Below are 25,092 nucleotides of genomic sequence, written 5' to 3'. Positions count from 1 at the left end.
CAAAATATTTAGGGGACAAACGTCTTGAGGTCTGCAACTTGCTTTCAAATGGTTCACCAGCAACACAGGAGGCGGAGGAGGAAGAGAAGGCAAAGGCAGCAAATGTTAACAACTGTTGCATCTAGGTACAGCGTGTGTACTGATTCTTTTTTTAATGTTTATTTTTGAGAGGAGGGGGAAGAGAGAGAGAGAGAGAGAGAGAGAGAGAGAGAGAGAGAGAGAGAATGCATGCGGGAGGGGCAGAGAGAGACAAAAGCAGGCTTCAGGCTCTGAGCTGTGACACTGGGCTCAAACCCATAGCTATGACCAGAGCCGGGGTTGGATGCCTGACCAACTGAGCCACCCATGCGCCCCTTGAACCAGCCTTCAAAGTATACTTGAAGTTTCTAAATAAAAAGTTCAGAAAAATAAATGCTCTTATGTTTACCTCAAAATATATCTATTGGGTGAAAACTGTTCAGTTAGACTTCCTTGTAGTCTTCCCTACAGTTCATCTCTACAAGTCACTAAAATAATGACTAAGTACCTTTCCTGTGCTACAGAAGTTCTGTGTAACAGAGTTGTTGGGAACAGTGAATTAGCAGAGTCCTATATTTTAGAAATGTTCAAAATCTAGACATTGGCCTAATGGAACCATTTCAATGTCAGCATCCGGAACACAGAACATTTAAAGTTTTGATGTAGGTATGAACTAATCTTATTTTGGTCTTTCTTGAATGATCTTAAAGTTGAATTTTAGGTTAAGCGTATACATTTATCTCTCCGATTAAACTATAGGGGGAACGATGCCTTCCTATCTTTGCATTCCACAAAACACCAGCATATATTAAAACCTCAATTAAACTTTAAAAGTAAAGCAAAAGCACTATGATAAGCTTTTAAATTAAGATTTAAACCATTTTGAGCATAATATGGAAACTGCTTATAAAATTAGCAGGCCCAGAACTCAAATGATCATGGTATTGCCAAGGTGATTTCATCATTTGGAAATTGTATCAAAAGGATCATCCCTCTTAAATGATAATCACATCACACGTAGAGTTCAATTGGATTAACCAGAGTGCTAGAGATAGAACAAGGGTGAATGACTTGTGGTTCCTAACCTTCAGAAGCTCATAATCTAGTGACAGAGTGAGGCACCACAATCAGAGCAAGAAATCAAGGAAGCAACTGAGGGTTGTAAGGTTAATTTTAAAAGAAGGTGGCAGGGCGCCTGGGTGGCTCAGTCAGTTAAGCGTCTGACTTCAGCTCAGGTCATGATCTCACAGCTTGTGAGTTCGAGCCCCATGTCGGGCTCTGTGCTGAAAGCTCAGGGCCTGGAGCCTGCTTCACATTCTGTGTCTCCCTCTCTCTCTGCTCCTCCCCTGTTCACTCTCTGTCTCTCTCTCAAAAATTAATAAGCATTAAAAAAGAAAAAAAAGAAGGTGGCATCAGGGAAGAGTTTAGGCAGGAAGAAAAAATTTGCATTAGATCTTAAAAAGATAATAGTATTTCTCTAAATAGAGAGCAGAGCATTTCAGTCAAAAGGAGGATGAAGAAAGGCATGAAAACAAAGTATTCAGGGCAAGGGAAAATTTTCAGTTTAAGGGAAATACAGGGCAGGAGATAGGTTGATGTTCAGGAATTTGCACAAGGACTTTGAGAAACAATAGAAACATAAAACAATATATTATAGGGTAGTCTGTGCTTCTTATCTAGATGAATGAAAATAAAAACAAAATCACCTACACGAGAACTCACACTAAGAATATGAGGTGATCTCACAGAACCCAAGGATAGGAATGTAAAGGCTGGTGCCACCACCCTGGGAATGCAGCCTACGAATAAATGAATGCGGGGATTAATATCATCAAGATTCTTTCCATCCAGTTCTATTTTTGCTCCTTTCAATTCATCAGCTTCATCTCTTACTGAACACTGCCTTCTCCTCATGGTTTGGAAATGTGGCTTCTAGCCTCTTGTAAATCTTACGTATTTCAGCTTTAGCCAAGAGAGAGACTAACCCTCTTTGTCTCCCGTTTAAAAATGCTAGGAAGGAACTCATTGGTGGGGGCTTGTTCGGATTTCCTCCCCAAACAAACCAATTATTGTCTTCAATCGTGTAAGAGCAGAACAGTTTCATCAAGAACTATGTAAATGGAAGGAGGTCAGGCTCTAAAATAAAGGAGCAGAGCTGAGCTTAGCTGAGCTAAGTCCCACAGACATCCACTTTCTTTCCCCTCCACGCCTTCCATTCTGTCCTGGGGCTACTGCCCTCGGATTAAGGCCCTCAATCACTTTTCCTGCCTCATCTACAACTCTTACAGTTCCTAAATTATTCACTTCTACTTGTCTCTTTACTGTCCTTCATATAAATTTTAATGTTTTACTACATTTTTTTCATGACATTTCCAAATTTCCTCCTTTCACCAATATGGGATGTTTTCTTTCTTTCCAATAGGTGGGTTAGTCATAATGAGAGCACACAAATATAATTTCCCTTACATTTTGGAGTCTGGCATGCTAGTTTCGTCAGTAATAACATGTTGGTTATTATAACCAGGCCAAAGCCAGGTATTTTATAACTATAAAAGCTACTTAATTTGCCTGTTTCAATACTGAATACCAACTGAGGACCTAAGGGCTATTCTAAAAAATATTACTGGTCATAAGAATGCAGCTGTCTCAGGAAAAACCATCACCACTACCAGAAAACAAATGAAAGAGTATGGCGTAATTACAACAATATGGCCAAACATATTTGGTTATTGCTGTGTGTTTCCTGAGGAAAGGGAAGTGAGCAAATATTTTCTCCTTTTTGACAAGGCTATTATGTTCCTATTTAAGACAGTATTAAATTGCTGAGAAGACAGAGGAAGTGGCATAAGATACACAGAAATTTCTAAATATTTTGAAAACACAGACATTTCCCCTTGTAAAATGAGGACTTTAATTTTGAGTATAGAATGGGACAGAATCAAATGAAAGAAGCATTATGTATCACATGGCATCAAGGAAAAAGATCAGAACTTTCCATCCCTTGCCTTTTGTACACAGTCCTTTATGAGAACCACTTCGTTTTCCCCTTCAGTGGAAGCAAAAGGGGAATCTTCCTGTGCTTCATCATTAATGATTTATGTCAGTGATCTGGCCAAATGGGATTTAGTTAGGTTAATGTTCAAACCATGATGAGAGGGTCTTTCCCCAACAGCATAATTGTAACTCCTGAATCTAATGAACAATAATACATCGTGGTAAGCAGAACTCTAAGATGCCCCCTGGTGGAGGGCTTGCAGAAGTCCCTCCCTTATGTCAAGGCAGAAGCTGTGAATATGACAGAATATCACTCCAGTGATTAGGTGACTAATCAGTTGCCGTTGAGTCATTCAAAAGGAGTATCACTGGCATGGGCCTGACCTAAGCAGATGAGCCCTTAAAAAGGCCTGCGCCATTCCTGCAAAAGATTCAAAGTGGGATTGGGCATATGGAAGGGCCACTGAGCAAGCAACTGGACCTGAGAGCTCTGAACTCATCTCTGTTGTGTCCAGATTTTTAACCTATATAACCATTAAGATAACATTTTAAACCACCAAATTTGTGGTAATTTGTTACACAGCAACAGGAAACTGATACAGTGTATACATGCATATTGAATATACCTTAGTACACTGTGATTGCATAGCAAAGAATCTGGAGTTCAAAGAGAATTGTTTGAAACTGGCATAAAGACCACATTTTTTACCATGAAACTAATACAAGTATCTGCAAATTTTAGGGTACTATCTTAAACTGGCTTAATGATTTTAAATTACTTGGTAAGATTTTAGACATAACTCTCTAGAATTTGAGTATACTTTCTTTGAAAAGCAAAGTACATAAAGCATATTCAGTAATATTACCTTAATATCACGAACTTCATATGCTATCCTGTGGTCAGTGACTCTATCCTGGGTGAAATTATATGTCCGAATTCTCTCTGACTGGGCTCTTGTTCCCACCTGTGTCATAACAAAAAGGCAATTCATATTTTAAATTTATAATTACCTTTATTATAATGGCAACATACTTGTAAATGACTTTTCTATTATAACAGTTTCAATTTTTTCTAAAAGTCATATATACAAAGTGACAAACAAGGAACAAGAATGGGCAAAACTTACTGTTTAAGACTACAGGTTTGTAAAGCTTAGTTATGGAATAAGAATGAATGTCTCTTTGGTACTTTAAACTTCAAATATTTAAAACCAAATTATCTTTGGGGCGCCTGGGTGGCTTGGTCGGTTGGGTGTTTGACTTCGGCTCAGGTCATGAGCTCACAGCTTGTGAGTTCGAGCCCCGCATCGGGCTCTGTGCTGACAGCTCGGAGCCTGGAGCCTGCTTCGGATTCTGGGTCTCCCTCTCTCTCTGCCCCTCCCCCACTCTCTCTCTCTCTCTCTCTCTCTCTCTCAAAAAATAAACATTAAAAAAACAAATAAAAAATAAAACCAAATTATCTTTGCATCCCAATCAGTTCTTCCTCCTGTCCTATAAATAACACCACCACATGCCCTTGGCTCCAAGTGGGAAACTCTGACATCCCGCAACTTAGCTCACATTTCATGGGAGCTTGACACAGACACCGGGGGAGAATCCCTCTTCAATTCATCGTATTCTCTACCTGCCCATTCCCAATGGTTTCATGGGTCACCTGTTACATCCTGACCTTTCCATTTCTATCATTCAAGGGCTTGTTATTTTCACCTTCATTCCTGTAAAAATCTCCTGATTCCTCTTCCATTTCTCTGCTTACATTGTGTTGCCCTGCTTAGCCTGCTTAAAACAGTTTTCTGATAAGTTTTCTTCTTCGGTTTCTTCTTGTCTACTAAGCAGACACAACTCAATTCATCATTCAAGGTACCTCATAATGTGGCCAACCTTCCCAACATCATTTCTTAAAACTATGTGACCCACTATAATGCCACTTATTAAACCATATCAAAATTATGTGCATTTCTGTCAACTCAGCTAAAACATCATCTCAAAGGATGCCCTTCCCAAACACTCTATCATCCCCACCTTTCCAGCTAGCAACAACTGAAATAGGTTAACTTTCTCCTTTGAAACTCCTTACACTTGGAATCTTCTCCACAGCACACTACAGTTTGCCTTATGTTATGGTTATTTGCATTTTTGTTTAATGTTTGTCTATTTTTGAGAGAGAGTGCAAATGGGGGAGGGGCAGAGAGAGGGAGACACAGAATCTGAAGCCGGCTCCAGGCTCTGAGCTGTCGGCACAGAGCCTGCCAGACTCGAACCCACGAACTGTGAGATCATGACCTGAGCCAAAGTCGGACACTTAACCGCCTGGGCCGCTGCAGGTCAGGTACCCCATGGTTATTTGTATTCTTCCTAATCTCACCTCCACTACCTCCCCAACACAATACCCCCTCTCACACACTTCCACTTTTTAAGACTAAAAAAAGACATTTCTATAACTTTTTTTTCAAAAAATGTTTATTTATTTTTGAGAGAGAGACAGAGCGTGAGCAGGGAAGGGACAGAGAGAGAGGGAGGCACAGAATCTCAAGCAGGCTCCAGGCTGAGGTGTCAGCACAGAGCCTGATGTGGGGCTCTAACCTACAAACCGTGAGATCATGACCTGAGCCAAAGTTGGACCAAATGAACCACCCAGGTGCCCCTATAACTTATTTTCTTAACCCCTTAGGCAAATGATATGGAACTAAATTAAATATGACTGACCATCAGGAGAATTTTTAAAAATTAAAGATGCTAAAGCCCAACCTCAGATATACTGAATCATGGATTATGTAGATTTAGAATATTCCCTAGGCCATCCATTCTGCAACCAGCCAGGTATGGAAACTACTATCACCATATTAATGCCCAGGATCCCACCCAAATCAATTATGTCAGACTCTGGGTGGGGGGTGGGGGGCTGAGGGATCTACAAAGCTCTTTAGGTGATAAATGGAGCCAGAGTTGAGAACCTGATATAATGCCTTCCATATAAAAGCTACTGTATATATTAGCTGAACCAAAACTTCTCTAAGCATTAGAAATACCTACTAAAAAATTCACACAGATGGACAAGTTAATTGGGAGGCCTTTTCTGCTGCCTGAAGCCAAAAATTTCTGAAGACTCACACACACACACACACACACACACACACACACACACACACACACAATTTGTATCAGACCAATATTAAATACTCATTTTAAAAATTACTGTGTGAACATTTGGTACTGAAATGCCAAATAGCAAGTAAATCCCAATGTCTTTTATTAATCCAAATGTCACAAAATTCATCGTGTTTACATTATCACTTACTTGCCAAGAAGCAATGGTTTGTTAGTGAGCATTCCTATCTGCAAATGTATATACTGATCCTGAACCACAGTCTAGGATTACCACAAACAGAGGATTATTCTCCCATTTATCCCATCACTTTTACTAGTTGGAAGTTAGAATGTGCAAAAGGAAAGCCAGAAGGACAAAAGTGTGAAGAGACCAGGTAAAAAGAATAATGTTTAAAGTTTATATGATTCATTATCCTTCCCAAGTTAGGGTAGCATACCTATCCACAAACAATACAAAGCACACTTTCTCTTCCAACCTCTCTCAAAGACAAACTTAACCTTTTTTAGGATTTAAAATCCCACAACAATTTGTTTACTTATATCAATGACACTTACTCATTTTGTTTAACCTTCATCTACATATTTGAATAAATATCATACATCTATATGGTACAAAATTCAGAAAGTACAAAAGGTATATATAGTGGCCAATAAATCTCTCTTCTACCCCCACCCCACATCCCATCAGTAGCAATCACCATTATAGGTTTTTTGCAGTGACATTTACTTTTGATCCCACAGAGTTTTTAAAAAAGCATAGGTTTTTAAATTAAAAAATCTGCAACTATCCTAATTTCCAGAGAACTTTTTTATCTTTTAACCTAATCTCCTCTCAAGATAGTCACGATACAAACACTGGAGGGAAACAACTGGGAAATAATTCGGAGTTTACGCATATCTATTCATTTTTTTTTTAAATGTTTAATTTATTTTTCAGAGAGAGAGAGAGAGAGAAAGCTAGGGAGGGACACAGAGAGAGGGAGACACAGAATCTGAAGCAGGTTCCAGGTTCTGAGCTGTCAGCACAGAGCCCGACGTGGGACTTGAACCCACGAACTGTGAGATCATGACCTGGGCCGAAGTCAGATGCTTAACTGACTGAGCCACCTAGGCGCCCCTCTCATCTATTCATTTGTAAACTGACACATCCAAATTTAGCGCTAACCTGCCAGTCCATATGCAATAAAATTATTGTTTATTTACAAATAAGCAAGTTTCTCTATGCTATCAGATATTCCCATTTGATCAAGAACAAACGCTGTATTTTCTACATACAATGATGACTTTTTGTGCAGAGGTATCATTATACCAAATAAATCTTACCTGCAGTTTTCTAGTACTTTGTTGCTGACATTTGTCTTTCTCAATAATCTGCTGGTAGAGTCTAGCTCTCAACACACGCAAAGCTATCTCTTTATTTTTTATCTGTGATCGTTCTTGTTGGCATTCTACTACAAGCCCTGAAAAACAAGAATCAGAGGTAAACTGTAGCATTCAGAAGCCAAATTAAGATAGACCTGAGATGTCAATTATATCTCAATAAAACTGGAAAAAATATATTTTTATTTTAGACAGAGAGAGAGAGAAAGAGAGGGAGGGAGGGAGACCATAAACAGGGGAGTGGAGGTGGAGGGGAGAGAATCGTAAGCAGGCTCCATGCTCCGCACGGAGCCTGATGTGGGACTTGATCCCATGACCCTGGGATCATGACCTGAGCCGAAATCGAGTTGGATGCTCAACTGACTGAGCCACCCAGGTGCCCTGAGCTCAGGAATATTTCAGACTTAGCGTACTTTAGAAACCAGCAGTAGATGGCCATTTAGATTCAGATATCTGAATGAGATACTTCAGATGAGAAGAGTGGAAGCAGTAGCATCTGCATCCCACAGCTCTGCCTCTCCCTCCCAGCTCATTCACACAACAGCCCGACAGAGTGAACTGCTGCTACCCCCATGCAGTGCTGCTCCATTCTGTTTTAGTCAAAGAGCACTCAGCTTTTCCCCGTTAAGCCACAAATACACACAGAGCTAATGTTTTAAAAATGACTTTATACAACCCAAATGTCTGTCAATAGATGAATGGATAAAGAAGATGTGGGGAGTGCTGGTGTATATTCATTTATAAGTGTGTGTGTGTGTGTGTGTGTGTGTGTGTGTGTGTGTGTGATGGACTATTACTCAGCCATAAAAAAGAATTAAGAAAAAGAACGAAATCTTGCCATTTGCAACAACATGGATCTAGAGGGTACAAACGGTAAGTGAACTGCCAGTCAGAGAAAGACAAATACCATATGATATCGTTCATATGTGGAATTTAACAAACCAAACAAACAAAGGAAATAAGAGACACACAAAAAAATAGACTCTTAAATATATAGAACAAAATGGTGGTTACCAGGCGGAAGTAGGTGAGGGGATGAGTGAAAGAGGTGAAGGGGATTAAGAATACACATATTGTGATGAGCATTGAGTAATGTATAAAATTGTTAAACTACTACATTATATACTTCAAATGAATATAACACTTTAAATTAATTATACTGGAATTAAAAACATAAGTTGAAAAGAAAAAAAAATGACTTGATACAGTTGCCTCTTGAACAAAGTTTGAACCTGCACAAGTCCACGTATATACATAGATTTATTTTTTTACGGTACAGTACTGTAAACATATTTTCTCTTCTTTATGATTTTCTTAGTAACATTTTTTTTTTCGCTAGCTTACTTTAGTATAAGGATGCAGTATTTAATACATACAACACAAAGTATGTGTTTATTTTTTCAGTAAGGTTTCTGGTCAACAGTAGGCTATTAAGTTTTGGGGGAGTCAAATTTATAGGTGTATTTTTGGCAACAAGGGGTTGCATTCCTAATTTCCATGTTGTTCCATGTTGTTCAAGGGTCAATTGTTTATAGAAACTAATGAGAAGAAACTATTTATAAAACTCTTTATAAGGAAGAGTTCATAGTGAATGTTTCTCAGTTGTCCTGGTTCTAAAATCAGCTAATCCCACATCTGATCATACATGTTTTGGTTAGCCACCTTCTGGATTTGGGTGGGTTTTGCCTGTTGTGTAGCCCAGTTGCTAGCCTGAATCTCGACCTGAAATAATGACCCTTGATACTTCAGGCTGTGCTGTTCTTAACTTTGCAGCTACCATTCTGAAGGTCTAGGTCTGATCCTGCTCTCAAGTACCTTAGAGGTGAGCCACAAAACCCAAAATCCATATTGGCTTAGGCCAGCTAAACTGATACAGTCGTAAGTAACTATTTTGCTGGAGACTTAAAAATTTTCTGTAAAATTCTACCCTCCAAAAACCCCCCAAATTTAACTCTCTAAATTGTGCTTTTGCCCTGTCTAAATAAGCTACAATCTACAGCTGCTAAATACTTTTACTAGGATACCTAGGTTTCACCTCTATTAGTTTATTCTTGACTGCTGTACAGTCACATGCAGCCCTCTGTTTGGGCTGGGGCACTTTCCTGCAGCTGTCCTGAATCTGGTATCCTTTTTTTCACCATCTAAAAGGATATGAAAATATTTATTTCAAGATGGCTAGACGCTCATAAGCTTTCCTTCAAATTCTTCTTCTTCTCAGTTGACCAGCAGTAAGTTCTACCTAAACATCGATACTATTCCCATCCAGTGGCTCGGATCAGAACTTTGAGCTTAAAACTCTTACTTACCAGCTCAGTGATTCCCAAGGAAATCACTTGGTCTTATATTTTAATACACTTTCTAAAGACCAGTACTTAATCACAAGTACTCCCTTAGGAAGAGAGGACCTGGGTCCGGGGGAACTACGCTGAATAATAGAAGAGTTGTTGAATAAGGTACTAGGATGATTAAAAAACTGTAAAAGTGCTTTGGAAAAAAATAACTTTTAGGGGCAGCTGGGTGGCTCAGTTGGTTGAGTGCCTGACTCTTGATTTCTGCTCAGGTCATGATCCCAGGGTTGTGGGATCGAGCCCCATGTCAGGCTCCATGCTGAGCATGGAGTCTGCTTAAGATTCTCTCTTTCTCTCTCTCTGCCCCCTCACCCACTTGTGCTGTCTCTTTCTCTCTTTCTAAAATAAAAATAATTAAATAAATTTAAAACTTTTCTCAGTATTGTTTTAATACTCTAAAAAAGGTTCCAAAATTCCAAGTAGCAATGGTACCAAGTAGGTATTAAATGTGTGTTTGCTAAATAACTACATTTGTTATTTAGGATTTTTAATTATAAATGAGAACAAATATACCATATTTCATTCTAAAATAGCCCATTAAAAAATTAACATCTCTGAAATTAAAGTGCATCTTACATTCATTGACATATCATTGCTTAATTGGTAGTGTTTTCTATGTTCATAGTAACAAAATCATGATGTCTTAATCATTGGGTTCTTACATTAGATGAAATTATATATAATCAAAGGTTAAATAAAAACCCTGTAATCTTAAAATGCAAAATGATGAAGGGGCACCTGGGTGGCTCAGTTAGATAAACATCCGACTTTGGCTCAGGTCACGAACTTGCAGTTTGTGGGTTCAGGCCCCGCATCGGGCTCTGTGCTGACAGCTCGGAGCCTGGAGCCTACTTTGGATTCTGTGTCTCCCTCTCTCTCAGCCCCTCCCCAACTTGTGTTCTCTCTCTCTCTCTCTCTCTCTCCCTCCCTCAAGAATGAATATACATAAAAATTTTTTTTTAAATGCAAATTGATGTAAAAACTTAAATCTGATTTGGAAGAATTAGGTATTATCCATAATCTACAATGATGAAGGAATATAGTGTAAGAATTACTGAGGCCCACTTTCACTCACTAACTGATAAAAAACCAAAAAGCTTGCTTTAAAGCACAAAATATTAATTTGTCTTCATCTTGATTTGTTAAATTTTACACACACACACAAAAGTAACTTTTCCCTGAACAAACATTTAGTCATACCCCTACAGTACTACTCTCTTCCAATGGTAAAAAAATGGAGTTATATAGAAGCAGTAGGTCGAAAAAAATGTGATTCTTCAGAGTCCATGTGCAAGGAGAAAATGGAAGAATGACCTATAGCTCTCACTTTCAAGTCCAGCAGGGACACGGTTCCCATTCTAAGGGTCATGGAGTAGAAAAGATAGAAGAAAGGCTGAGTTTTCTTTGCAGTAGATGCTGAAATGATGGTCGACCTCAAAGTACACAGTAGATTCAAGAAATCACCTGCTCCTAACAACATGGACTCATAAAAGTTAGGAGGCTTTGTAATGCATTGCTTAAAGGGAAGTTTGAGGGTAAGCCTTGAGGTCTCTTTTCAATTTTTAAAAAAAAAATTTTTTTTTATTTTGAGAGAGAGAGAGAGGAAATGAGGGAGGGACAGAGAGAGAGGAAGACAGAATCTTAAGCAGGCTCCACACTGTCAGTGTAGAGCCCATCGTGGGCTTTAACTCACGAACCATGAGATCATGGCCTGAGCTGAAGTCAAGAGTAGGACGCTTAACTGACCAAGCCACTCAGGCACCCCACGCCTCTCTAAAATCAAGGAACCAGATCTAAGTAGCTAAAAAATAATTTGGCTCAAGGTAAGTTTGGCAACAAACCATTGGTCACTTTTTGTAAAGTGAGTAATTTATAGCTGTACAAGGTGTATGTTTTAAAAATATTTTGATTCATTTTTGTTAGAATTTTTATCACTTCTACCTGACTTTCTCTCATTTAAAATTTTAATTCAGTGTACACTCATTATTACTATTCTGGATAGTATAATATAGAACAATATTCCACAATACAGGGTTGAGGTGAAACACACTAAGTATCCAACAGTTTGTGGATTTCATAGGTAAATTATGGTAGGCTACAAAATTTATCATCTAATTTTTGATGAAAGGGATTTATTTCTATATGCATAGAGAAGAATTCAAAAGGATATACACTAAAGATATATACCAAAGTGGTTATTTGGAATGGTGACAGATGTTTTCTGTTCTTTTGCTCCTGTATATATTCTAGGTTTTTACAGTTTCTTATGGAATACAAATCAAAGAGAACTTGAGATTATAAAATTATCCTGTTGTTGGATATTTAGGCTATATTAACTTAAAAAAAAATTTTTTTTTAACGTTTATTTATTTTTGAGAGAGAGAGAGACAGACAGACAGACTGTGAGTGGAGGAGGAACAGAGAGAGGGAGACACAGAATCTGAAGCAGGCTCCAGGCTCCGAGCTGTCAGCACAGAGCCTGACATGGGGCTTGAACCCATGAACCGTGAGATCATGACCTGAGCCAAAGTCGGGATGCTTAACTGACTGAGTCACCCAGGTGCCCCTAGGCTATATTAACTTTTGCTATTACGAGCAGTGCAAGCAACAATAACTGGCTGAAAATTTAAAGGTGACATCTGATCTCAAGATGGCCTCCTCTTTCTTTTAAAAATCATACTAAAACAACAAGAAACAGAAATGCAAAATAAAAACATATGATGCATGTAGCCCCAAACACGATATATACAGACAGAAAGCACATGAAGAATGGTAAATGACTTAGCTATGGCAGGGGAAGTGAAACATAACTCCATGTAGAGGGAGAGCTGACCAGTAACAAGCCTATTTGCCCTGCTGAGTGCCAGAAAGCCTCAGGAATTGAGGCACCAGGTACTTCGGAAGTTGGTCACTAAAAACAAAAAGTCTTGAAGTGTATCTTTAAGTCCCCTCCCTCAATCTGTAGGAGGCAGAAGAAGGTATAGTCTTTAGGGAATTAAGTAAGGGAATTAAGTAAGTTTCAGACTTGAGACTTGCGACAAAGGAGAGTAAGTATGAGACATGGGACTGAAAATAAGAGGATTAAGTAAGGTTGCTTAGTGAATGGTGAGACCTTAACCTTACTTTTAAATATATCACGGACAATCCTATATGGGAGAAAACAAACTACTCAAGTAAAAAGATCTATAAACACTGACATCTGGTAGTCCCTAATAAAAAAGCTAATTAATCATCTAACTGCTCTTCAGTGAAACTTCCTACTGGGTAAGTGGCATCCAAGCACCCCAGAGCTTTTAGAACCTCCCTCTAGTATGTATATATAGACAGTAAGGAATTCCTAGACATTTCCAACAAGAAAGTAAGAGTAAAACAGAAAAAATAAACTTAGAGGAAACACAGACATTGCAGGAAGCAAAAGAACTTCAGGGAAACTAAAATTAATATCTGAATGACAACAACAAAAAAATTCCATCAATGACAACAACAGGATGTTATCAAAATGGGACAATTCTGAGAATAAAAAAACTTGTGAAAATTTAAAAAAAAAACCACATTTTTAAAACTCAGTAAAAGCGCTGGAGAAAAAAAACCTAAAACACAAAGTGATAGACAATGTGAGAGAAAAAAAGAAGACAAACAATAAATTCAAGAGATCTAACACTGGAGTAACAGAAATTCCAGGAAGAAGAAAGAAAACAGTAAATAAATTATTGAGGAAGATATTTTGGAACTGAAGGGCATGAGTCTCCAAATTGAAAACAACAAATACAATGAATGACAAAAGCCTTAAATGTTCTAAGTGGAAATTACTTCCAATCAAGTATTCATGATCAATGAAGTGTGAGCTTGGAATAAAGCTATTTTCAGATGTACAAAGTCTCAAAGTATGTCTGTCTCATGCATCTTTTCTTAGGAAACCACTTGGAGGAGGGCTTCACTAAAATGGGGGAGTAAACTAAGAGAGATGAGATGGGATCCAAGAAACGAGAGGCTCCAACACAGAACAGACATGAGGGGAATTCCCAGACGGTCAGTGTCCGGAACAGCCCCTGTGCCGTAGCCTTGGAGAGTAAATCACCCAGACTAGAGCAGGATAATCCAGGGCTCTATAAACGGTGTTGCCAAAACACGTTAGCTCCATAGAAAATCTGGTAAGTTTCATTTTATAGAGCTTTTGGAAGATCAAGCAAGACTTCAGAGTCAAAGAAAACTAAGCAAATGTAAAACCAATGAGGTAATTATTAACTCTAGGAAACGACATCACAGTACAGGTCTTGCCTGCTATCAGAAAGTAGAACATTCTTATGAAAGCTTTCAAAGGCTGAAATGGTGTAAAGTGAAGAACCATTACCATTAAGTTACATGGGAAATTTATTGAGCATTCCCACACCCAAAAAGTAACCTCTGTTTAAGGCTGATTCCTTAAACACATCTTGCTAACAGATGGACAAAATAACTGAGATAAAGCCCAGATGCTCAGAGACAGAGTTCAAATCTGTGGTAACTTGATGCTGAGGTGCTGAGTGTAGTTCCTGGGGAAGGAGCTTGGTGGGGCCACTCTCACTGCTCAGCGTATGTGAAGCCTCAACAACAGCTGGCTGCAAAATAAATGCTGAACACTATTTTCTCTTTTCACCTTTTGTTTTGTAAAAGGGAAAATCCTCTTTGGACTTCTCCTGGTTGGTGAAAACAGGCATAATGTAGGTCTTTCATAAAAGTGAAGCAGCTTAATGTGAATTTTTGAAAAGCTGGGGGGATACTTGTGTGCTATGTGGCTCAGCAGCGAACACGATTTACTCTGTGTATGAAAGCAGTGAAGGTTAATTTTGCCAAAATAGAAATATATTAGGTAGAAGAAAAGAGGATATAATAAAAGAGCCCCAATCTTTACCTACTACATTAAGAAGTCAATATGTAATATTGTAACTAATTGATCAGAAGAGGCATGATATGTTAGGGTACCTGGGTGGCTCAGTCAGTTAAGCATCTGATTGGGCTCAGGTCATTCTGAGTTCCAGCCCTACATTGGGCTCTGCACTGACAGTGTGGAGGCTGCTTTGGATCCTCTCCCTCTCTGCCTCTCCCCTGTGCTCTTGCTCTCTCTCAAAAACAAATAACTGTTAAAAAAAAAAAAAAAGAGCACAATCTAATATTTAGAAACACTGAGGTAATTATCAGAAAAAATAGCTAAGAGTTTAAATTGGTTGCCTGTGGGTAATGGGACTTCAGGGTCAAGGAAGGAGGGAGGCAGAGGAAAAAGAGGTCTAAGGAGCTGCTGTTTTTTGTTATAGGATTTTACCATTGACTTTGAAAACCTTGTAATATATAATGTAAAAATTAATTTTAAAAAGGAAAATTTTAGGGGCTCCTGGGTGGCTCAGTTAGTTAAGCATCTGACTCTTGATTTCAACTCAGGTCATTATCTCATGACTGGTAAGACTGAGCCCCATGTCAGGCTCTGTGCTGATAGGAAAGTCTACTGGGGATTCTCTCTTTCCCTCTCTCTCCCTCTCCCTCTCTCTCTCTCTCTCTCTGCCCCTCCACTGTGCTCTGCCTCTCTCAAAATAAATAAACATTTTAAAAATTAAAAAATAAATAAAAACATAAAAAGGAAATTTTAAAAGCTTAAAGTAAGTTTAAAATTTGAAAAATGATAGAAATACCTGAAATCACGTCAAGGGCTGCAAAACTACCTCATAGTATACCACAATTACCAACATTCAAAATAACAGCATTAATGCAACACAGCCCAATGGAGCTAGCATTCAGTCTCCAAGGTGACTTGTAGATCCATAACAGTAGCATGTCCAATACTGCTTTCATGTTTATTTTTAGGCTGGGACATCTCTGGTTGTTCACCGCTGTCCAGAATACCTGGTGGCTTCTCTCAATAGGTCCACTCACTATCTGCATCCTTTGAGAGAAGTACCTTTACCAAACAGATGTGGAATAGGGAGGGGAGAGTTAAAATGGCAGAGTAGTAGGGGTAGGGTTGCCTCGTCTCTCAACACAGCCAGATAAATATCAAATCATTCTGAACACTGAATTGATCTGAGGACTGAGAACAAACTGCACATCTAAAGGGAGAAAAATGGCCACCCTGTGGAAGGAAGAGGCTGCAGAGTTGATTTGAGGGAGAAAAGAACTGCAGGTGTTGCGGAGGAGAGGGAGCCCTGATCATGGAGAGAGGAGCGAGGGAGAAAGAGAGAAAGAGAGAAAAAAAACCACATAGGAAATTGTACAAGAAAAAGTCTTCCCCAAAACCAATGACTGGGAAAAGGAGAGGGGCTGACTCCTGCAAGTTTTTATAAGCAGTGGAGCTCAAAGTCTGAAGTTTTAGAAGTTTGGGTCATTGCTGGGGTCATGCTTGGGGGACTCAGTGTTACTCCTCTAGGGAAAGAGGGAAAAAGCCTGGAAGTGGACGGCGTGGTCTGAGGATCCCCTTGGTCTCATGGGGAGAAACAATTTCCCTTCTTGGAGTGCATTTTGGAGAGGTGGCATGGACTTTCCAGGGACAAAAAAACTGGAAAGTGCCAAGGTATTGCCCTGTTCATTAGCATAGGAACAGAGACACCTGCTGAGGGCAGCAAATCTTTGTGCTGGCTTTTTGATGTGCTTTACCATAAACTCCCAACCACTGTGTGGTTGAGTGACTGCTTTTCAGGGACAAACTAGCACCAGTCACGGTGCAGCAAGACCCTCCCCCAGAGGATCAGCGCGGGTCCATGCTGCACCAGGTCCCTAAAATTTGAAACTGTGACACCCAGCCACATTCTTGAGATAAAACACAGGAGTACTGTGCCTCTTGGCAGGCAGAAAGCTTGGACGCAGACAGGGTGAAGGCAGGGCTGTGATGGAAGCTGGGGACACAGGAAGGGAGGCTGTTCACTCTTCTGTGAGGGCTTCCTGAAGAGTAGCAGGCTTGAACTCCCTGCTCTGGAGACAAGAGAGTGGGGTGATGCCATTATCCCCTCCCCATCGGCACCGACTAACTTCAGTGAGCAACACAAGACCCCCAGTGAAGGCCGGAACTGCCTACACCAAGTTCTTGCCCCACTGCGCCCTGCAGGTGCATCTTTCCTAGGCAAGTCCTCCTGAAAACCAGTACAGCAGGATCCTCCCTCAGAAGACCACAAACCCCTCATGTGCACCAAGTATACTGATCACAGAGTGCTGCAAAGCTTCAGCTCTAGGGGAAATAGGATCTAGCCTCTTTTAACAAGCAGACTGAAACATACTTAGTTAAAACTTGCACACAGTGGACAGTGTCCAAACACTCCCCAATGCAGGCAAGGAGAAACTTTGCAAAGGATTGACCTGAGGGAAAGAGCAGCTAAAGCACAACAACAGAATGCATACTCTGAAATACTTCCTGAAGCACCAGTACCAAGACAGTATAGGACCTCTTCTCAATATAGCAATTACTCTCATGAGCAGGAATATAATAGGCTTTCCTGACATACACACACATAAACAGTGACCAAGACAAAATGACAAGACATAGGAATTCACCCCAACAGAAAGAACAGGAAGAAGTCTCAGCCAGGGATTTAATCAAAACAGATACAAGTAAGATGCCTGAACCAGAATTTAAAACAACGATAATAATGATACTAGCTGGGCTTAAGAAAAGCATAGAGGATGTTAGAGAATCCTTTACTGCAGAGATAAAAGAACTAAAAACTAGTCAGGCTGAAATAAAAAAATGCTATAATGGAGATGTAAAATTGAGTGGTCAATGACACTGAGGATGGATGAAGCAGAGGAATGAATCAATGATACAGAAGATAAAATAATGGAAAATAATGAAGCTGAAAAGAGGAGAGAAGAAAAAGTATTGGAGTATTGGACCATGAATGAAGACTTAGGGAACTCAGCAACTCCTCAAAGTGTAATAATATTAGTATCATAGGAGTCCCAGAAGAAGAGAGGGAAAACGTGCAGAAGGTTTATTTCAACAAATTATAGCTGAAAACTTCCCTAATCTGAGGAAGGAAACAGACATCAGAATGCAAGAGGCACATAGAACTCCCATCAAAATCAACAAAAGCCAGTCAACATCAAGACATATCCTAGTGAAATTTGCAAAATAGAGAGATAGGGGAAAGATCCAAAAAGCAGCAAGGGGAAAAAAAGTCCTTAACCTACAAGTGAAGACAAATCAGGTTTGCAGCAGATCTGTCCACAGAAACTTGGCAGGCCATAAGGGAGTGGCATGATATATTCAATGGGCTGAATAGAAAAAAATATGAAGCCAAGAATACTTTATCCAGCAAGTCTGTCATTCAGAATAGAAGGAGAGATAAGGAGTTTCCTAGACAAGCAAAAACTAAAGGAGTTTGTGATCACTAAACCAGCCCTGCAAGAAATATTAAAGAGGACTCTGAGTGGGAAGGAAAGAACAACAGCTACAGAGACTAGAAAGGAATGAAGAAAATCTCCAGAAACAATGACTTTACAGGTAATACAATGGCACTAAATTCATATCTACCAATAATCACTCTGAATGTAAAAAGACTAAATGCTCCAATCAAAAGATATAGCGTATCAGAATGGATAAAAACAAAATGAAACGAAACAAAAAAACCAAGACTCATCTATAGGCTGCCTTTAAGAGACTCATTTTACACTTAAAGGCAACTGTAGATTGGAAGTGAGGGGATGGAGAACCATCTATCATGCTAACGGACATCAAAAGAAAGCCAGAGTAGCCATACTTACATCAGACAAACTAAATTTTAAACCAAAGACCATGACAAGAGATGAAGAAGGATACTATATAATAATTCAGGGGTCTATCCATCAAGAAGATCTAACAATTATAAATATTGATGCCCCAACTTGGAAGCACCCAAATATATAAGTCAATTAATAAAAAAACATAAAGAAACTCATTGATAATAATACAATTAATAGTAGGGAACTTTAACACCCACCTATAGCAATGAACAGATCATCTAAGCAGAAAATCAACAAGGAAACAATAGGTTTGAGTGACACACTGGAGCAGATGGACCTAACAGATATATTCAGAACATTTTATCCTAAGGCAGCAGAATACACATTCTTTTCGAGTGCACATGAAACATTCTCCAGAATAGATCACATACTGGGTCACAAATCAGCCCTCAGGTACAAAAAGACTGAGATCATTCCATGCATATTTTCCGATCACAACACTATGAAACTTGAAGTCAACCACAAGAAAAAATTTGGAGAGATCATAAAAACATGGAGGTTAAAGAACATCCTACTAAAACATAAATGGGATAACCAGGAGATTAAAGAAGAAGTAAAAAAAATACATGGAAGCAAATGAAAATGAAAACACGACAGTCCGAAACCTTTGGGATGCAGCGAAGGCGGTCCTAAGCGGGAAGTATACTGCAATAAAGGCCTATGTCAAGAAGGAAGAAAAATCTCAAAGACCCAACCTAACCTCACACCTAAAGGAGCTAGAAAAGGAACAGCAAATGAAGCCTAAAGCCAGCAGAAGAAGGGAAATAATAAAGTGTAGAGGAGAAAAAAACAATATGGACACACAAGAAAAGTAGAACAGATCAACAAAACTAAGAGCTGGTTCTTTGAAAGAATGAATAAAATTGATAAGCCCTAGCCAGACTTATCAAAAAAGAAAAGAGAAAGGACCAAACTAAATAAAATCATGAATGAAAGAGGAGTGATCACAACCAGCACCACAGAAATACAAACAATTGTAAAAGAATATTATGAAAAATTATATGCCAACAAATTGAGCAATCTAGAAGAAATGGATAAATTCCTAGAAACATACAAACTATCAAAATTGAAACAGAAAGAAATAGAAAATTTGAACAGACCCATAACCAGCAAAGAAATCGAATCAACAATCAAAAATCTCTCAACAAACAGAAGTCCAGGGTTAGATGGCTTCCCAGGGGAATTCTACCAGACATGTAAAAAAAGTTACTACCTATTCTTCTCGACTGTTCCAAAAAATAGAAATGTAAGGAAAACTTACAAACTCATTCTATGAGGCCAGCATAACCTTGATTCCAAAACTGGACAAAGACCCCACTAAAAAGGAGAATTATAGACCGATATCCCTGATGAACATGGATGCAACAATTCTCAAGAAACTAGCAAACTGAATCCAACAGTACATTAAAAGAATTATTAACCATGATCAAATGGGATTTATTCCTGGGCTACAGGGGTGAGTCATAATTTGCAATTCAATCAACATGATACACCACATTAATAAAAGAAAGGATAAGAACCATGTGATCCTCTCAATAGATGTAGAAAAAGCATTTGACAAAGTACAGAAGCCATTCTTTTTTTTTTTTGAGACAGCAAGCATGAAAGTGGGGAGGGGCAGAGGGAGAAGGAGAGGGAGAATCTCAAGCAGGCTCCATGCTCCAGAGCCTGACGTGGGGCTTGATCCCATGACCGTGAAATCACAACCTGAGCTGAAATCAAGAGCTGGATACTTAACTGACTGAGACACCCAGCCGCCCCATAAAGCATCCATTGTTGACAAAAACTCCTAACAAAGTAGGGATAGATAGAACATACCTCAACATCATAAAGGCCATATATGAAAGACCCACAGCTAATATCATCCTCAATGGGGAAAAACTGAAAGCCTTTCCTCTAAGATCAGGAACAAGACAGGAATGTCCATTCTCATCATGGTTGTTTAATAGTTTTGGAAGTTTTAGCCTCAGCAATCAGACAACAAAAAGAAATAAAAGGTATCCAAATCAGCAAGAAAGAAGTCACTCTTTCACTATTTGCAGATGACATGATGTCATTTATGTAGGAAACATGAAAGACTCCACCACAAAATTGCCAGAACTAATACATGAATTCAGCAAAGTCACAGGATACAAAATCAATGTACAGAAATCTGTTGCATTTCTATACACCAATAGTGCAGCAGAAAAAGAAATCAAGGAATTGATGCCATTTACAATTGCACCAAAAATAATAAGATAACTAGGAATAAACCTAACTAAGGAGATAAAAGATCTGTACTCTGAAAGCTATAGAACACTTATGAAAGAAATTGAAGATGACACAAAGAAATGGAAAGACATTCCATGCTCATGGATTAGAAGAGCAAACATTGTTAAAATGTCCATACGACTCAAAGTAATCTACATATTTAATGCAATCCCTATCAAAATTCCAGCAGCATTTTTCACAGAGCTAGAACAAACAAGGTTGTATAGAACCACAAAAGACCCTGAATGGCCACAGCAATCCTGAAAAAGAAAACAAAGGTGAAGGCACCACAATTATGGACTTCAAGCTGTATTACAAAGCTGTAGTCATCAAGACAACATGGTACCGGCACAAAAACATACACTGGATCAATGGAATACTTAACAGAAAACCCAGAAAAAATGACCCACAACCATATGGTCAACTAATCTTCAACAAAGCAGGAAAGAATATCCAATGGAAAAAATATAGTCTCTTACACCCTACACAGAAATAAATTCAAAACGGATGCAAGATCCAAATGTGAGACAGGAAACAATAAAAATTCTAGAGAATAACACAGGCAGCAACCTCTTTCACCCAGGCCATAGCAAATTCTTACTAAACACGTCACTGGAGGCAAGGGAAACAAAAGCAAAAATGAACTATTGGGACTTCATCAACATAAAAAGCTTCTGCACAGTGAGGGAAACAATCAGCAAAACTAAAAGGCGACTGACAGAATGGGAGAAGATATTTGTAAATGACATATCAGATAAAGGGTTAGTATCCAAAACAATCCCCAAACAATCCCCAAAACAAATAATCCAGTTAAGAAAGGGATAGAGAATACATGAATAGATGTATTTTCTAAAGAAGACATCCAGATGGCTTTCGTCCAGACATGAAAAGATGCCCACCATTGCTCGTCATCAGGGAAATACAAATCAGAACCACAATGAAGTATCACTTTGCACCTGTCAGAATTAACAACATAGGAAACAAAAGATGTTGGTGAGGATGTGGAGAAAGGGGAACCCTCTTAAAGTGTTGGTGGGAATGCAAACTGGTACTCTGGAGAACAGCATGGAGGTTCCTCAAAAAATTAAAAACAGAACTATCCTACGACCTAACAATTACACTACCAGGTGTTTACCCAAATGATAGAAAAATACTGATTTGAAGGGGCACATGCACCCTGATGTTTATTACAGGATTATCAACAATAGCCAAACTATGGAAAAAGCCCAAATTTCCATTGACTAATGAGTGGATAAAGGAGCTGTGGTATATCAGGGTTCCTGGGTGGCTCAGTTGGTTAAGCATCCAACTTCAGCTCAGGTCATGATCTTACGGTTTGTGGGTTTGAGGCCCACATCAAGCTCTGTGCTGACAGCTCAGAGCCTGGAGTCTACTTCAGATTCTGTGTCTCCCTCTCTCTGTGCCCCTCCTCCACTTGCTCTCTCTCTCTCTCTCTCCCAAAAATAAATAAATGTTAAAAAACAAAATTAAAAAAAAAAGAAGGTGTGGTGTGTATGTATACGCAATGGAATATTACTCAGCCATCAAAAAGAATGCAATCTTGCCATTTACAATGATACGAATGGAACTAGAGTATATTATGCTAGGTGAAGTAAGTCCATAAGAGAACAACAAATACCATATGATTTCATTCATATGTAGAATTTAAGAAACACAACAGATGAACACAGGGTAAGGGAAGGAAAAATAAGATAAAAATAGAGAGGAAGGCAAATGATAGAGACTCTTCAAAACAAAGAAGAAACTGAGGGTTGCTGGAATGGAGGCGGGGGGGATGGGCTAAATGGGTGATGGGTATTAAGAAGGTACTTGTTGGGATGAGCACTGGGTGTTATATGTAAGTGATGAATCACTAAATTCTCCTCCTGAAACCAACTATGACACTATATGTTAACTAATTAGAATTTAAATAAAAATTTGAAACGGAGAAAAAAAGTGGAATATGAACACACTGGGGACCTCAGACCCATGATCCCAATGTCAACTTAAAGAGTTGGTGCAAGAAACAAGACACTAACACAAAACTATTTTCTTCTCAATGTTGAATAGTTTTGTAAGATGTAAAAACAGGTTAAAAGTACAAAAGCAAAGGGACTTGATTACCTGTGGGGACATGGACGAGTCTGACAGCACTATCAGTTGTATTAACATGCTGACCTCCTGCTCCTTTGGCTCGAAATGTATCTATTCGCAAATCCTTGGGGTCTATTTTCACATCTACCTAGAACCAAAAGTACAACGTAAGTAAATTCTACGTCCAACAAATGTTTTAATACTTAAACTAAGAAAGAGCTTATACCCAAGAAAGAACCGTAAACTCCCTATATCAACTGATGCTATTTTTTGACACTGATTATGTTGCTATGAGATCATGGGGTTAGGCAATCTCTCAAGTTTCCTCACACACCATGCCACAAAGCCACATTTGATAGAAAATATACATATATACGTATGCGTGTATGCATAAAGTTGATCCTCATAATTCCCTGACTATATGCAAATTCACCTACTTTATTTGTTCCCCATATCAATTATTGCTGCACTTTCACAGTCACAAGGTGACATGCGCAGAACTGTAGAAACTCCAAGCTGCTCTATATGTGCATATTCCCAGCTGAGGTCGAACAAGGTGACACTTGGCTTTCTTTTTTCAGTATGGCCAGAGAATGAAGACAGGAGGGGGCAGAGCAGCGTAGTGCAAGAAGCTTTGGCTCTTGGGTCAGTTGGATGGGGTTTGAACCCCAACTTAGGCATCTGTTAATGAAGCAGCCTCAGGCAAGTCACCTAATACTTGTGAACCTCATTTTCTCTTTGTAAAATAAAGAAAATAGACTCTACCATGACAGGTTACTTTTAAGATTATAATCCATGTAAGATAAATAGATACAGAAATATATAGGTATATAAATATATGTATACATACACATACATATTTCCCCTAGGGGAAATAATGGTTCAATATTTGCTAAATCAGTGTTCGCTGAGACTTCACAAAACATAACTACTGTGAATACTGAGAATCGACTATGTGTACTTATTAGTGGACTAAATGGTAGCATCCAAAAAGATATGTTCATGTTCTCACCACTAGAACCTTATTTGGAAAAAGAGATTTTGCAGCTGTAATTGATTTAAGATGAGATCATCCTGGATTATTCAAATAGGCCCTAAATCCAGTAAGAAGTGTCCTTAGAGGAGAAAGTAGAGGAGAGGAACGTGTGCATTCAGAGCTATCTAGCTTGAATCCAAGGAACACCTAGAGACACTAGAAACTGGAAGTAGCAAGGCAGCATTCACCCTTAGAAGCTCTGGAAGGAGTATGGTTCTGCCAATACTTTGATTTTAGACTCCTGGCTTCTAGAACTGTGAGAAAATAAATTTTTTTTTTCTGTTTCCAGCCCCTAAATTTGTGGTAATTTGTTACACACACACACACACACACACACACACACACACACACACATTACAAAATACGATGTTTTTCAGGGGAGAACTAACATCTTGTTCCACATTTATCATTTATTTGTATGAATGGCAGCGAGTATGATTTTTCTCTTTGTAGAGTAATAACAGGGTCAGTTTTAGACTCTAATATACAATTTGGTTATTTTTTTGTTTTCTCTAAAATGAATACTATACTGTGAAGAAAAGATTATACAGCTTTTGTTAAAATATGTCAGTGTTGGCTACCTTAAAATTTCAATAAATGCTAAAGAGAAGTGGGGCACCTGGGTGGCTCAGTCGGTTGAGCATTCGACTTCGGCTCAGGTCATGATCTTGTGGTTTGTGAGTTCAAGCCCCATATTGGGCTCACTGCTCTCAGAGTGTCAGCGCAGAGCCTGCTTCAGATCCTCTGTCCCCCTCACTCTGCCCCTCCCCGACTTGCACGGTCCCAAAAAATAAATACTTTTTTAAAAACAAACACTAAAGAGAAGAGTAATTTCCCATTTTTTGTGGTTACAGTATATTAAATAGTCATGTAGTAAATATATGTATATTATATGTCCTAGTCTCTTAAATGTTATAACTACCTAATGACTGTTGGAAAATGCTGAACAAAGAAACAGTGACTTAATGAAATACAAAGAATTTTAAATGTCAATTAAGAGAATAAGACTTTGCTCTTTTATGAAAATGAAACTCCCCTACATGAGTTTAATTTTCAAGAATATGAAGAGAATAAGAGGATAGGTGAAAATGGGGTGGAAGGAATAAGGAGGGAAGCAAGAAAACT

General features: G+C 38.8%; 1 protein-coding gene across 6 annotated transcripts in view; it reads right to left on the bottom strand.

Annotated features, from left to right (window-relative positions):
- The window catches only part of MTRF1 (mitochondrial translation release factor 1), a 68,663-nt gene that overhangs the window by 1,146 nt on the left and 42,425 nt on the right, over positions 1 to 25,092 (bottom strand). For all 6 annotated transcript variants that reach the window (XM_042927179.1, XM_042927186.1, XM_042927200.1 and 3 more), the window contains 3 exons: positions 22,962 to 23,079; positions 7,444 to 7,580; positions 3,879 to 3,977 (listed from right to left, as the gene is read on the bottom strand). In XM_042927179.1, coding sequence (XP_042783113.1) covers positions 3,879 to 3,977; positions 7,444 to 7,580; positions 22,962 to 23,079 — 354 coding nt within the window. The remainder of the gene's footprint in view (positions 1 to 3,878; positions 3,978 to 7,443; positions 7,581 to 22,961; positions 23,080 to 25,092) is intronic.

The sequence above is a fragment of the Panthera leo genome, chromosome A1, assembly GCF_018350215.1.
Source record: "Panthera leo isolate Ple1 chromosome A1, P.leo_Ple1_pat1.1, whole genome shotgun sequence".
NCBI lineage: Eukaryota > Metazoa > Chordata > Mammalia > Carnivora > Felidae > Panthera > Panthera leo.
This window is presented reverse-complemented; position numbering and strand designations above follow the sequence as displayed.